This window comes from Mastigoproctus giganteus, chromosome 1 (assembly GCF_048544385.1).
Source record: "Mastigoproctus giganteus isolate SK-2022 chromosome 1, ASM4854438v1, whole genome shotgun sequence".
NCBI lineage: Eukaryota > Metazoa > Arthropoda > Arachnida > Uropygi > Thelyphonidae > Mastigoproctus > Mastigoproctus giganteus.
Window position 1 is genome coordinate 222369206 of NC_143575.1, and position 17022 is coordinate 222386227.

Below are 17022 nucleotides of genomic sequence, written 5' to 3' on the forward strand. Positions count from 1 at the left end.
CCTCCTTTGTAACTTGGTTACAGATCAACTTGTATCTATCATAGGCTTCTGTGTCATGTGTTAATTTGTATGTATCCCATGCATGTTTCTTCTCTGCCATATGCCTCATCAGTTCATCTGACATCCATTTAGGCCTAAACCTTGAACAATATTTCTTAGTTGGTATTTAAAGCCTAGTAGCTTCCAAGATAAGTTCTTTGAATGCTTCCCATTTTGCATTTGCTGTTGGTAACATCATCAGTTGGTCCCACTGTATAGAATTTAAATACTGTCTCAGTCCATCGTAGTCGCCTTTACGAAAGCAATAACCCTTCCCTTTACCCCTAGTGGTAGTTACCTCTTTGAGTAAATCCCACTTCAGCACACTGTGATCACTGCCACCTAGTGGTTCATTTATCTGCAGATTCTTAATGCATGAAGAATCACTGCTGATAATCAAATCAAGAGTATTGCTTCCTCTAGTTGCCTCCTGAACATGTGATGTAGAAAACAATCATCCAATAAATCCACAAAAGCCTTGCTAGTGTGTGAGTGACCAGCCCCCAAATTCCAGTCAATATCTGGGAAATTAAAATCTCCCATTATAAGACTCTCTGATTTACTGGCCCACTCTATTTCCCTGTACAGTTTCTTATTATACTCATCAGAGTCATTAGGCCTATAGCACACTCCTACTCTCAATTTTGATCTCCCAATGCTTATGTCACACCAAACTGACTCGACACTGCACTGTCCAGCGATGTCCACTGGCTTCACTTCCTTGGATTTTATGTATTTCTTAACTAATAGCATAAACCCCTCCTCCCTTCCTATCCAGTCTATCCTTTCTGTAGACGTTGTACTCCCCAAATTCCACTTCTGCATTCCTTATATCTGTGTGACACCACGTCTCTGATATCCCAACAATATCTGCCTTTGATGTTTTGAGCAATACCTCAAATTCATCAAATTTATTTACTAAACTCCTAGCATTGGTGTACACGCAAGTATACATGCACCTATTTCTATTCTTAGCTACCCTAACACAACCCATGTGTTTACTTGTACCGCAATGAGTCCCAGCAGTCTCTGAAATATCCTGCATCTTGTTTTTCAGGCTTCTGCTCATTCCAATCGAAGCAGTGCAAGAATCTCTTTCACCTCTGCCAGTGGCTACTGTTAATCTATTCGTCTTTGTCTCCCCCCAAGCTAGCAGTTTTCTGACCCACCTAACACTGCCTCGATAGCATCAGCAAATATTCTTGCACCCTTTCTATTTAAGTGTATCCCATCCCTGTAGAAGCAATCTCTCCTGTTAACAAGTACAGTCCAGGCTGAAAAAAATTCTACCCCTTGAGCTTTGCACAATCTTTCCAGGGCCGAATTGATCGACAAGGCTCTCATCATATACTCCTTCCTATCGTGTCTGGGCAGAATTGCAGACACTTTCAAATTCAACCCTATTTCACGGCTTTTTTTTCAACAGTGACCTGTACTTGTTAAGCAATTCTGCCGGTGTCCTACTCTTGCTTCTAGCTTGAGTAGGCTAAGTGAATGATTCTTCTCTGTACACATACATTTAATTGGTTACTTTTAATAACTTTAAAGTAACTGTTCTTTTGTCTAGGTTCTGATTACTACTGTTGATCACTGAAGGTTTGATTAAGTGATTCAATTAAGCTTACATCCTGCAATAAATACAGATGGAGTTAGTATTCTAGTCTAATTTATTAAGAGGTTAAGCATGAAGTATTATCTGAAAAAATTTTAATTAATTTATATAGCCTGGACATTTTTTTAAAATTGTAATACTGTTTAAGTTTCAGAGGGTACTCAAATTTGAAACATATTTGTCCAAGCTCAATTAGGCCACATATTGAGGGATACTGTAATTCATGAAGTATATAACCATTTTGGAATTTGTACAGACAGGCAATGAGATTATTTATGCATGTAAATGGCTACTGTTATAGAAAGAGACTTCAGTTATGTAAATTATAATATCTGGAAACTGTTTGATACAGATGGTGAAATGAAAGTACACTAAATACCGAGGGAAAAGTTTTCTTTTTCAGAAAGGATAATTGCTGGCATATAAGTAAATGTGCTTCATCAAAGAGTAAATGACTACTAGAATTATATTCCAGTAAATGACTACTGGAATATAATTCTACTTAATGTTGTAGAATTGGAAAACTTATGTAAATTAAAGAGGGAACTGAATAAATATTTAGATCAAATGATTAAAAGAAAAGAATAAAGATGACCTGGATTATATTCAGCAGTATTCTTTGTTCATTTTATTCTTTATAGTTTATGCTACATATATTTTGCTTTCTTGGATCATTTTGCCAATATTAATATTAAGTATAACTATGCAAATACTCACCTGATGTTAATAGCTGAGCAAGAACAGCATTTTGTGATAGAACTGCTGCACTATTTCCTAAAGTGGCTGGACCAGACAGAACAGGATTATTAGATGTCAAAACTGTAGGACCTCCGCATATGTTACTGGCAGTAAATGGTACCAGAGAAGACTGGCCAGGTGGAGGACTCACACTGATATTTGTGAGAGAGACTGCTTGAGCTGGAGTCTGGTGCAGGGTCTTGGGACTTCCACTCTGAGGAGAGGAGACACTCCGTGATCTCACACGCTGTTTGTTCTGTGGCATATATTACTATATATAGAATTTTTCTGATATAATAAGTTAAATTCTTTAAATGCTAAATAAATTGAACAGATCTTGAACTGATAGGAACCTCTATGACCTTGACCTCTAACTTCTATACATTTTTATAAATTTATAATTCATCTGATTTGATTAATTTGATTTGAGAAGGACATTATGTGGCAATGCTATGTTCAGTACAGCCCAATTTTAGGTTCATTCTATACACAAACCTAAAACTGATCTGCACTGAACCTTATACACTTCTTAGCATAAACATGGGATAGTCATAGCATATGCATAAGAAACTTTATTTTGGGAATTTTCACTTAGACCTTCTTTTTCCCAATATTATAATTTGAATTTCTGCTATTCCAAGCAGAAATTTAAACCATGGCCTGATGACAAATTTCAATAAAGAATTTAGTAGCATAACCATTTTAATTTAGATAATGGGAGTGGTTAAAAATTTGCAATTTTATGTGTTTTTTCCTTTAAAAATAATCGAGAGAAACTCTTCTGAAGGAAACCAGAAAATAAAAAAAAAACCTTTAAAGTTTTATTCTTTAAATATTTTAAAATTATTTAAATAAATAAATATTAAATTTATTTATTTATTTAAAGGAATAAATTGTTCAGTAATGAAATTTATGAATAGCTGTCTTAAGTAGCTATACAAATTCTAACCATTCGAAACACATACACACAAGAGAGAGAGAGAGCATCATTTTAGATATGACAAAATAGGGAAAAAAATTGTAAAAATTCATATTTTTAAATTTGGAGGAGGTGGGACTAAGCCCACTTTTTTTTTTTTTTTGTTGAAAGTAATTTTATAATGGAATACTGCATTTTAAGCCTGGCTAAATTCTCTTCAATCCTTTTACTTAGGATTTTCTCTTCAATCTTACAACAGATTATCCAGCAGCAGTTAAGAAACATGCTTGAAACTCAAGTACCCTGATATTATTTCCCATGGCATCAACATTCTAAAAGCATTCACTGTGATCATCAACAAGACAGAGGGAGAAAAAAAATCTAAGTGAGAATACAAAAATGAAGTTTTAAAGACATGCTACATCATCCCATGACACTGTATATGCTAAGCGTTCCATACACAGCCTAGTACTTTAAGACTTCGTAAGCAGTTTTCTGTCGTGGCCTTGATGCATCTCTGTGAGGAATTTAAAGTTCATTTCTTTGCTAAGCTTTCAGGTCTGTGTGCCTACAAATATCCTTTCTTTCATTTCACCAAGAGTCTGAGAAATTTGTTCTTAAGTACTGTATGGCTTCACCCTCTTTAAAATTTTCACAAACATCTCTATCAAGCTTATCCTAATAAGCAGTGGTGATGGGTACATTTTTGGTAGATCAGTCAGGGAATAGTATATTCATATATATATATATTTTTTTTTTTTTCACAGTATGTATTCTTACCAGTATTAAATAGGAAACAGGATGGTCATGGAGTTGTGAAGTCAGCATGTATGTATCCTGTGAGAGGACTGGACTGTCTTTGATACTTCAGAAATGCCTGATGGTGTGGAGTAATTTAGATTACGGAATAGTTTAGGGCTAAAACCTCAGGTTACATAGGGAGTTAACTGACATACAAGTTAGTGAAATTGCATCATTTCTGTACGTAGCCAACTACTTAAGTAGTTATAAATTGGCATCATACATCTCTCATATTGTGGAGTTATACTTCACAACTGGGTTGTCATCATTGCAACACCAGGGTGCCTGCCCACCCACTGATAAGGAAACAATAAGCTCCAAAACAGTGCTGTATAGGTGCTGGTATCTGCTGAGAATAAGTAACAATAGTCTTCTCCTATAGTGAAGCATTACTTATTCGAGGTAGTGCAGGATCATGGCAACTCGTGAAGGTATTCACAATATAAGATATACTTAATGATGCCGATTTATAACTACTTAAGTAGTTGGCTACATACAGAAATGATGCAATTGCACTAACTTGTACGTCAGTTAACTTCCTACGTAACCTGAGGCTTTAGCCCTAAACTATTCTGTAATCTGAAATCTGTCACGTATTTGACATGTATTTCCTTAAAATCACAATCTACAGAAATTCAAATCAATGTCAACAAGTCATTTTATATCTTCTCAACCTCCAACCACAGTACTAAGTACTATAGGTAGTACTGTGTGTGGGTGCTATGAAGGCTCTAATACCTTTTGTGTTTTAGATTGTCATAAAATAATTTGTGCTGACTCAGCATTTATAAGAACATCATTTTTCAGTGGGAATTTTTGCAGAATGAATCATGTTCAACAATCAAGTACTTCCTCTGATTCCTCTGAACAGAATCTTCTCTTGCTTTACAGGATCATGACCTTGGAAGCAGAACTGCTTAAGGTTAAGTCAGAAGCATCCTGATTTAGTAATCAACTCCCAAAATGCAAGTAGAAGATTTAACAACTGTTGGTCTAAGCTTGTTTGCAGGGGCGGCTCGTTGGTAGGCACTGCAGAACTGCAGCACCCCCCAACTTTTTAAACCTAAATATACAGTCAATGGAATTATATGAAATTTTGTGAAGAACAATGGAACGCAATGAATATTTTTATTAACAGGTCCCACATATAGTATACTCATCCTCTATTTCCAATAATCATTTCAATAACAAACAAATAAAAACATGAAATCGTTTTCAACTTTGAAGTTTAACCGTAGATGGAACTGTGCGCTACACAGTTCGGCACCAGCGGTTGAGTCAATGCTTAGTTGACAGGTTGCCAATACGCATTTTTTAGAGGTGATAAAATGAGTCAAAGGAACTGCAGAGCAAGGAGTGCCGATTTGAACAGTGCACCATAAACTGAATGAAAAAGTCAATCTATTTTCAACAAATAAAAACTGAAGAATGGATTTTATTTTTAAATAAAATTTCGAGATTACCCAAGTCTGTTAATGGTAAGTGTCCAGTTAATGTTTTGTAGTATTTTTTACTTGTTTATCATTATTATTACCATCTATGTCTACATGTCTTATAACCAAGGCAATTTAATGCAACTTTAAGAAGCAGCACCACCCCATACATCAGAGTCACAAGCCGCCAATGCTTGTTTGTTTGTGGGCTTTACGGCGCAAGGGCAACATGGCCATAATGTTGCCCTTGCCAATTTTCACAGCACTTTCTTCAACACATCAAAGGTGTAATGACCTTGACAAATGGATAATGGGCATATTTGACTGAAGAGCTCTGTTCAGATTTTTAAATATTGGAACAACATTTAAAAGGAACAAGAAAAATGCTTCATTCAAGCCAAAAGAGAGAGCAACATGTGCACACTTTCCACGAGTTCATTAATTTGCCTTTTTTCAAAACTTCTTTTGGATCAAGAACTGGATTTGGATATGAGACAGCGACATTCACTAGCGACTGCTTATTGTGCTTTTCAGTTTGGTAACTTGGAAGTGCTCATATGGTCTTTGTCAGCATTTCTACCTTTTCTTTAAATAGACTTGTCAGAGAGTGGTACTATTCTAATGATTCTAGTTAACATTTACCCAAAGAGAGCCAGTGTGTACACATATAACTTCAAAATCTTTTTCACTTCAGTGGCAAGCATTAATTGAAACTGTTTCAACCTGTCTTCCTTAGCACTTCTTTCTAGATAGCATTTTTTTTTTTTTTTTTTGATTTGGTAGTTGTTGGCGCATTGTCTTCTGTGGCCATATTGCACCTCCCAAGGTTTTTGCAGTACTTTGATCCAAGCCCGAGGCGGGAATCGAACCCGCGACCTTTGGGTTGCCGGGCAGGTACTTTACCCACTCGGCTAGCCCGGTCGGCTAAAAGATAGCATTAAATGTCTACCAAATATTCATCCACTTTCACAGGAAGTTGTACAGTCTCCTTTCAAGCACACAAATTAATTAGATAAAAAGGACAACTTATTGCTATGTGCTCAACTCCTCTTTTAATATTCTCATTACTCCAGTTTTAGGCATATCATAATACAGTAGAATCTCATTAATACAATATTCAAGGGACTAAAATTTTCGGGTTTTGTTTTAAAAAGAGGCCATTAAAAATGTCAAAATTTTACCATTTTCTTTGGTATATATCGTTTAACCTTTAATAGCATTAAAAATGATATTTTATTTATTATTATTTTTTTGTTCAGATTTTATTTTATTTATAAGAGAATCATGAGAAAAGAAACAATATAATGAGTATTATATAAACAAGTAAAAGTGGAATCACGATATTAATATTAAGGAAACATGAAACCAATTAACTCTAATAATTAATCTGACACTTAGGATTGCAGAGGTATTTTAAAATCAATCAATCAATCAATCAAAATAGTCTTCAGTGAGAGCTGAAGCCTGAGCACCTGCATAAGATTGAGAATGTCTTTTCATGACTGAAATTGAATGCAGGTAAAGCATAGTAATTTTGATTTTATATTAATCTAAATTAAAGAAAAAATACAGTTAAATCTATATGGTTTGTATCTTACAGGCATTCTTAAATACAATGTGGACATAAGCTACTAGGCTTTTCATACCAACTAAGAAATATTGTTCAAGGTTTAGGCCTAAATGGATGTCAGATGAACTAATGAGACATGTAGTAGAGAAGAAAAATGCATGGGATACATATAAATTAACAAATGGCAGAGAAGAAAAATCCATGGGATTCATATAAATTAACAGGTGACACAGAAGACTACGGTAGATATAAGCTGGTCCGTAATCAAGTCGCAAAGGATGTTAGGCAGGCAAAGGCAGATAACGAGAAATTTTTGGCAACGGATGCAAAGAAAAACAGCAAAGAGTTCTTTACTTATCTAAACTCTAGAAGAAAGGGGATGAATCACAATGGTCCATGTGATATCGATGGTTCAACTGTTGATGATCCTGCTCAGGTAGCTAGCAAACTGAATGAGTATTTTGCATCTATACTTACACATGAGGAGTTATTCAGGGAGGGGAATGCCAGAGGCATATTAAACTCTAACAGTGAGCAAAATGATTTTGTAATAACTGAGAGCAAATTGGAAGAAAAACTGTTGAAGATAAACATAAGAAAGGTACCTGGGGTGGATGGGATCTATCCAGTTATATTAAAGGAGGCAGCAAAGGAAGTAAGCAAATTCTTAGCCATAATTATGAGAGTTTCCTTGGACTCAGGGGCGGTACACATGGACTGGAGTTGTGCAAATGTAATTCCAATTCACAAAAGAGGATCAAAAGGTGATAAGTAATTACAGACCTGTTACTTTAACTTCTGTTCTGGGGAAATTAATGGAGGCTCTGCAGGACCATCTAGACAAGACTTCAGTTATAGTTCAGACACAGCATGGGTTTGTTAAAGGGAAGTCTTGTCTGACCAATTTGATTGGATACTGTGATGTGGTCACAAAGGAACTGGATGCAAAGAATAATTTTGATATCATAGACTTGGATTTCAGGAAAGCTTTTGATACCGTTGCACATAGAAGACTGCTGTACAAATTGGAGCAGTGTGACAATGGCGGCAAATTGCTGCTATGGATAAAGGGATGGTTGAGTGGGAGAAGACAGAGTGGTAATCAATGGACACTGCTCTTCATGGAGTCCCCCAGGGGTCAGTGTTGAGTCCATTGTTGTTTTCTGTATTTATTAATGATATTGATGAAGGTATATATCAGGCTTAATGTCTAAGTTTGCAGACGTTATGAAGGTTGGCATGGTTATTAACCCGAGCCTGGTCCGCCCTGTTTTTGTCTAATTTTTAACCCTAAATTGAAAGTTGCTCCCCCGAAGAAAACTAATAATTTCCATAATTTCTACTCAATTTACAAAATTGAAACATAAACAGAAGTATATTCTTTGATTTCCTACCTTTAACGCTCAGCAAAAACTATTAATACACTCTAAAACAGCAAAAATGTACGATCACATTTCAATTTATTAAATTTTGATGTCGGCAAAACAAGATCCAAGCTTTGAAAATAAAATGCGTTACAGCGTTAGTTCAAAAATTTGCGGTTCAGCTCGGCGCCCCTGGCTAAAATGAATCAACACACACTGAGAGATAATTGACTGGTCAAGCTTGCGTCATTAGCGTTACCAAGGTGATCCAAGGAGAAAATAAAAAAGTAAACAACTTTCATGGAAAACAAACAGTTGAGCATCATTACTTGCGAACACTAATTTGCATGGCTCTCTCACAACAACAGTTGCTTTACTGCTTTTCGTAATTGTTGTACAAAAGAATTGCAACGAATTGGTTTTGAATAACAAAAATATCTTCTTTCTTTTCTTCAGTATGTATTGTATCTACTAACAAAAAAAAAAAATCAAGGAAATTCATCTATTGGAATCTATACTGGAAACGGAAGGAAAATAAAAACTGTCATAAAACTGATCACCACAATGCGCATTTCATAAAAAAAAAAAAAGTTCACTTTATTGTAATTTTTTCTAGAGGACTAAATCAGAACAGCAGTTTCATGGATGTATATTTGATCTTCTTATGAACTTTCAAGAAAATATTTCTATTCATAGCTGCATTATAAACTTCGAAAACTTATGTCGAAGGAACTTCACATGCACCTCACCTGGTGTACAAACAAAAAAAAAAAAAGCGCTGCTAGTAACAGATTGTGAGAACAATCTATTACTCTTAGTGAGGGATTGGAAAATTGTAACTGTTATTGAATACTTCAATATTTCCTTGATATGCATTTGATATCATCAAAAAATTTCAAGAGAAAAATTGAATTTTCATTATCACACAACGCCTGAAAAATTCACCATAAAATGTCATGTGTTTCAATGCTTGGATTCCATTCTGACTTTATTACAGCTGCAACTGTAATAAAGTCAGCTCGCTTGCACTGACAGAGTAGCTGTTCACCGAATGAAGATAAACAGGGTTCATTTCCCTGAAATTTCCAATTCCCTTATTTCACTTGGGGGGAAAAAACTCCTTAAGGGAGGGAGTCCACCCTTTCTAGTCCGACCCTAGGGAAAGAGAGAGAGAGAGAGAGAGAGAGAGAGAGAGAGAGAGAGAGAGAGAGAGAGAGAGAGAAATAAAAATACCCTTTTGGTGGGGAGAAGGCCAAGAAATTGTCAAAGGTCCAGAGCGCTAACTTTCATTTATTTTATTTATTATTTAAAATTTATTATTATTTATTTAATTTATTATTATTATTTTTTTCTTGTGCTATTCTAGCAATCCATCCTGGATTGGGGCTTCCCTGGGCCGGGATAGTGCTTCTCCTCTTTTCTCCTTCCCTCTCTTCATCTTATACAAGTTTTTCTTTCCTCCCTGGGAAACTAGTTCCCCAGGGATTGATTTTTTTGATTTTTTTTTAAGAGCATTAGCAACTAAGGCCATACTGCTCGGGGAATATGCGGTGGTCATTCCCTGACTTTTTCCGCATCCTCCGTATTTGGTGGTGACGGGCTCGAACTCCGGTCTAATCAAGAAGCGTGTGCTACACACTGCTGCTCCTTCCCACCTGGCTACGGAGGCGCCAGTTCCCCAGGGAGGAGGGCATGCAGATAGTAGGGGAGACCTTGCCCTCCTGCTAGGGACAAGTACCTGGAGGCAGTCGTCCAAGTGATCACTGCTTCCAGGTAGCCAAAATGCCCAAATACAACATCACAATACAGAACACACATAAGCTCACAAACAGTTTTTCTTTCCTGTCACTTTCTCCCGTGCGGGATGAAAAAATTTTTTCTCTCTCTCTTGCCTTCCTTTTCATCTGTCTTCATCCAACATGGGATATTCCTAAGCGGGATGATTTTTTTTTTTTTTTTTTTCACGACACACACTGGCCTTACCCTGACAATGCGTAAAAACTGAACAGAGCAACGAGGCCGAGATGAACTTTTGTTCTAGGAGCCGCCCATACAAAAACACAAAATAAATAAAGAAAATAAATAATAATAATAATAATAAAAAAACAGCATTGCAGCTCTAAGTCAGCTTCATCCTAGGATGCCGAAACTGCAATTGTTTTAGAGAACAATATTTTGCATTTTTACTTTCTAACATTATTTTGCATTATAGCTCTGTTACAATATTTTGCTTCGTTTCTTTATATTATTGCTGTAGCAAACGATATCGGTGTGCATGATGTTTTATTACAGATGCTGGAATTCTAATTAGTCAGTTCATCCTAGGATGCAGAAGTACTAATTAGTCCGATTTTGGTCTTGTGCGCATTTGAGAAATCCACATTGCTTTACTGCAATTGTTTTAGCAAACAATATTTTGCATTTTTACCCTAGAGAGAGAGAAAAATAAAAGTATTTTTTCTTTTTTTGTGATAAGAAGGCCAGGAGGTTGTCAAAGGTCCAAAGCTAACTACTTGGCAATGTTATAATAAATGAAATCCAAATCTTTTTCAATTTTAGAAAAAATAGTGTAATCATTAATTATTAGTAAACAATATGATATTATTACGTGTATGAAATGCAAGTAATTTATAAATAAACAATGTTATCATGAATAATGTTTGTGTTCAATGTATTCCTGTGCTGTGCTATTGAATTGCAATATGCAATGTTGCATGTGAAAGTTTTGTTCCACAGAATGGTTGTTTCCTCTTACTGAGTTTGATCTGAAAAGATAAGGCTTTCCAAAATCTGATTGCATTCTCTTTTTTATTTTTGATTAGGGTATACTACTTTTTTTTTTAATTTGTCTCTTGTTTATGACATTCTAATGGCTGTAATTTATTGATATTTTCTACCAAAAAAAATGAAAATAAGTAAATTTTGGCTTGTCATATTTTTAACACAGCAAAGCAAAATGAAGTTCAAATAAATATTTTTATTTTTATAATAATGTTAACACTCATATTTACATTCAGCATGAAACATAATAGTAGAACTGAAACTAAGCTGGTATATGGTTCATCAGTACATATTTACATTCTGCATATAACACAAGTAGTGCCCAGGTAAAAACAATCAGATGGCATCAGTTGGTGTTTGTCCAATAGATCAGCATCTTTCGATAACAAGAGAAGCAAAGTTCTGAAAGGTGGAATGAATTTCTTTGTTTTCCACAAGATGATGTTCCAATCCAGGATGAAAATCTCTAACACAATTTTTTTCTCAAGTCCTCATAAATGTCACAGTCAAATAACACATGCTGTCAGTCTTCACGTTGTCCGCAAAAGCAGACGTTAGCATGAAAAAGTCTGAATATGCATAGTTTATCGTTTAGCGACAGTGTCCAGTGATGAGATATGACTTCTGCATTGATAGGGAGAACCATTATTTTCTGCCTTTATCCGTTAGGTAGGTAACCTCTGGAGAAAACTTTCTAGTAACCTGCCAGGTCAGCGATATGTCCCATTGTGTCTGTCATAAGATAGAAAGTTTGTTCCTGTTGTTTTTCTTCTCACCTTAGATGTTATGATTATTCATGTTGATTCTAATATCAAAGAAGTCGGTTGGAATTGCTTGTTTTCAATCTGTACCACAACCCTCTGTAAACTACGTAAAGATCTAGTGGAATAGATCCTGCCAGCACTTGAAGAGCTGATAAAACTGTACAATAGGCATGCATCAGGGCTAGTAGTATGCTCCTTTTTATAGATATTAATTTATTTTGAAATGTTTTATTCTGTAACCTCTGAAACCAGACTCCAGCGCTGGTTTCAGAGGCTACAATAGGGATGCCTTATTGGAACTTCAGCATCCACTGATGAAGATGACTGCCGAGAAAGTGAACATCACAACAGCACAGACAAAGCGTGACTATATCGGAAAGAATAAAGTCACCGAATGAAGAAAAACTGCTGGCCTCCAAAATATCCACACAGCCCAGAACATTATATGTCATCTGCCAGGTAAGAGGGCTGCAGTAAGAACACCAATCACTATAGGATTGTCCTTTCGATAATGTAATGTTAACCGAGATAGTGATTCACGCCAGATGTTAGAAGAATAGATAACAATGAAATTAGCTTTCTAACAAACTTTTTAGGAACGTATCATGCAGCAAGTTAAAACTTGGAAAATATGTGGAATAATAATGGTTGGTCCGAAGTAACAGACTCAAAAGAGAAAGAAACAGACCGATTAGCAGCATTTACAGATTTTTTGGTTTTTGTTTTTAGATAGATGCCGAAGAAATTACATAGTGCTGTAATATCCTGAAGATAAACAGCTAGTTTCATTCAACGATAAATGTTCTTTTTTTCCCGAATACGTACCAGTAAAATAGCAAAATGTGAACTGCATACTACATTATGCTATGCAAATATGATTTTATACACAAGGAATATGGAGATTTATGTTGAAAGACAACAGCCAGACAACTTTTCAAGAATGTCCGGATGTGATGAATCAGCTTGTTTGCCCTATTGAAGAAACTAATCACAATATGCTCCTATAACAACTGGTTCTAGCATTATGTCTTTGACTACTAAAATTTTACGAGGAAACTCTGTTTGTTGGCTCGCTGAAAAAAAAAACAAAAAGAGAACTGCCAGCTGAATATCACAAAAAAAACCAGAAATGTGCTCTTACACAACCCACTTTGACAGCTCTATAGATAGCAACGGAGGTGACAATAGAAAGCCAGAAATTACACTTCAATATGATCGAATGTGAAATAGACCCATAGGATGAAATGTGATCTAATTCATGTCTCAGGAAAGTAGAAATTGACCAATGGCGTTTTTTTTTTTTTTTTTGGATTCCTGACGTTTCAGGAATTAATACCATAAATAACCCACAGAACAAAAATCCAGAAGTGAATAATACACACGAAGAGCTTCTCATAGAGATTGGCATCAGTAATGAAATCACACAACTAAAAAAAGAGTAGCCATTCGGTCTCTGCCAAAACTACTTCATGTAAAAGCTGCAGAAGTACAGTTGCATCCAGCCAAAAGAAGATTTCTGATCCTTCTGAAGTGTACACACCTAAACAAGAAGCTATGCTAATACTAATATAATCCCTAAATGAATTAAAAAAAAAAAAAAAAAATTAATGTGTCAATCTAATCTCTAGCAATAAAAATAATGAGCTATGTTTAGCTAATCTCTAACTAAATAAGGAAGATGTAGTAACCTAAACCTAAATGAATAAAAAAAGATGTGTCAACTTAATCTCTAAGTGAATAAAAAAATAAATAAATGTGCTAATGTAATCCTAAACAAATAAAAATTAAATAAATGTGCTAATGTAATCCTAAATGAATAAAAAAAAAAAAAACTGTGCTAGTGTAATCCTAAAGGAATATAAGAAAAGTTGTGTAAATTTAATTTCTAACTGAATAAAAAAGTGTGCGAATTTCCATTAGTAAACCGAACTGAATTAAAAAGTTGTATTAGTCATTCCTAAATGAATATATATCTGTAATAGTGTAATCCCTAAATGAATACGAAGAAGCTGTATCAAGCTAATTTATAAATTAATTAAAATAAAAAAAATCTGAACTTATCTGCTTGAATAATGAAAAGCTATGCTGAATTCTAAATATAAACTAAATCTACTTTGTCATAATGTACAAGTGCACCAGGAAGATAGAATAAAACTAAGGCCTTCTGCATTATGTTGCTCAAACTAACTTGCAAGAAACACCCCACTTCTGAAAGAATGTCTCATAAGAAGTGACCTGCTGAAAAGTAGCGAGACACACACACACATTTGTAGACTATTTTATTTAGCTGTACTGTTTTATACTAGCATACATAATTTTTGCTACGTTTGTGTATGTAAATATACATATAAATTATGTATGCTAATATAAAGCAGTTTAGCTAAATAAAAAAAGCCAACTTGATAAGTGTGTATTTTTAGTCATCACTGTCACTACTTTGAACATTTTCTTTAGGTATCTTCCCAAAACATAATTCACAGACAGTCTTCGAGTGCTCCTTACAAACTCGTTCTAAACATGCTTTGCAGAATTTCTTTGTTTTACAATCTTTCTTCCCGGGACACTTGTAACATCTACCTGGCTTAGGTGGATACTGTTGGGAAGGTCCAGGAATTTCTTCTGGTGGAATACAAGCATATTTCGCTGCTTTCGCACGAAGATATTTTGGAAGAGTTACCGTGGCCGCTCTTTTACGGAGCTGTGGATTCGCTAAACTTTTTCCAATCTCTGCGAGAAACTCGCTTCGAGGGAGTCACTTCTGGATTATTGCTACGGAAAATAGCCAAGGCATTTATTCCAGCAATGTTCAAAATCCTGTGGAAAAGTACCATTGGCCACCTTCTGGTTTTCCGATAAGTAGTATACGTTCCACACATTTCATCCAAGACATCAACTCCACCTTTGGTCATATTATAAAACGTAATAATTTCCGGCTTTCTTTTGTCGCCACTGTCAGGATCTATAGTATCGTCTTGGTGCTTAGTCGATATTAGGATCACATTTCTGGGTTTTTTTTGGTACATAGGACACAACTGTGGTCTGATCTTGGAATGCGAACAAACTACTAGTCGGCTCGCGTTCCTTCACATTGACCAATTCAGCTGGTAGCTCACCTTTATTTTTCCTTAGCGTGCCAACAAGAGTAATGTTTTTTTCTCGTAATTTAGAAGCCAGAGGCACATTGGAGAACAAATTGTCTGTGGTCAAATTACGGTTGGTTCCTTCAATTGGGCGAACAAGCTGCATCACCACATCGAGGGGCGAATTTGACAGGGCATATGGCCCAGGAGGTTGTCTCCCCACATAAACTTCCATATTGAACGTGAAACACATCTTAGCATCGGCTAATGTAAATATTTTCAGTCCATATTTTGCCGGTTTACTTGGGATGTATTGAAGGAATGAGCATTTACCCCCGAATGGCACTAATTGTTCATCTACAGTTACATACTCCGAAGGTGAGTAAAATCTCTGGCATCTCTCCAAAAACATGAAAAAAATTTCACGAAACACTGCAAGTTGGTCCGATTCTTTTCTAATGTGTCTATCACTCTTGCTATCGAATCACATAGCCCGAAGGAGGAATGAAAACCTCTTATGGGTCATAACCGATGACAGCAATTCCGGACCAAGTCCATCTTTACGCCACATATGTTCCGCATTTATCCCTGCTAGCCCAGACATTCCTGACAATATTAAAATACCTATCAAAGCTCTCATTTCATCGTTATCTGTTCTTCTAGCATCCTTGGCCAACGAAAAATTAGAAGATATTTTATCAACATATTCGTTAGTATGTTTCACTATATGGGTTATCATTTCATTATCGAAAAATAATAAAAAACAATCAATTGGTGATTTGGAGGACTTACCTGCAGCCTTCACACCTGGTAAATGAATAATGTTACCTCTAGCTGCACGAATATTTAGACGAGGAGCAACTTTCCTCCACACCGTGCTTTTATCCTACCCGATATAAACATCCTCCTCCAGCTGCTCCCAGTCACTGTCACTGCCATCGCTTGTCTCAGTGCTACTCCGATGGTCCATTTCCTCATAGAAGGAGCTATCATCTTTCGATGATGACTGCTCATCAGCTGGCCTTCCTTCATAATTCCCTTCCAAGTAACTCCTATGCATGTTCTAAGGTAAATCTGAAATCTAAATATGAAATCTAAGTGTGAAATATCAACGGTTGTCACTACTTAAATTGAAGTTCTCGCGTTGCGCAGAAGCAAGAAATGTGGAAAATCCGTTGGGGGGGGGGGAGAATACCACATTAGCAACTCTCTCTTTCTTGTAGTGAAAATAATTTGTTTGGGTGGAGTATGTGTTTTCGCCTTCTACATATGCATAATTGTGAAAACTTCTTTGCAGTAAATTCAGCAAATAGTAGTCAATAATCCCTCTGGAAATATTGGGAAGTGTTTCATTCTAACCTTACGGTAAGATCAAACTATAGTACAATAATCCTATATTGCATGGAAAGTAGTTGTCATCTAGAAATAATGTCAGGACAGTAACAATAAGCCTATGCAGTTAGAACAGGTGTTTTGTTCTGAGAGTCCGTTGCAGTAGAATCAAAGAGGAAGTTACCCTTCATGTTACCGCCAGTGATTTGTTACGGTAGGGGAGATCAAAATCTTACCGTAAGATCAAACCATAGTACAGTAATCTTTTTTGCATGGTAGTAGTTGTCATCTAGAAATAATGTCAGAACAGTAACAATAAGTGTATGCAGTTAGAACAATGTTTTGTTCTGAGAGTTTCTTGCAGTAAAATCAAAGAGGAAGTTACTCTTCATGTTACCGCAAGTAATTCGTTACATAAACTGTCTTCTGTTCGACAGATATCAGTATTTGCAATATTCCCAAAGGGGAATAATTTCAGCTTAGAAGGGAAAATGGACGGCATTCAATCACCTTTTCGTCAATTGGATATACTAGCCATAAATATATTGGAAGCTGGATTATACATTTCAAACATTGGTTGAATGCAAAT

The 17022-nt window shown here is 35.7% G+C and overlaps 1 protein-coding gene across 2 annotated transcripts in view; it reads right to left on the reverse strand.

Moving 5' to 3' along the window:
• Mondo (MLX interacting protein mondo) overlaps positions 1-17022 on the reverse strand; it is a 289601-nt gene that overhangs the window by 122007 nt on the left and 150572 nt on the right. The window contains exon 9 of one of the 2 annotated variants that reach the window (XM_090376144.1): positions 2369-2603. In XM_090376144.1, the coding sequence (XP_090232270.1) occupies positions 2369-2603 (235 nt within the window). Of the gene's footprint in view, positions 1-2368; positions 2646-17022 lie in introns of both variants that reach the window. The other variant, XM_090376138.1, reaches the window with a different exon arrangement.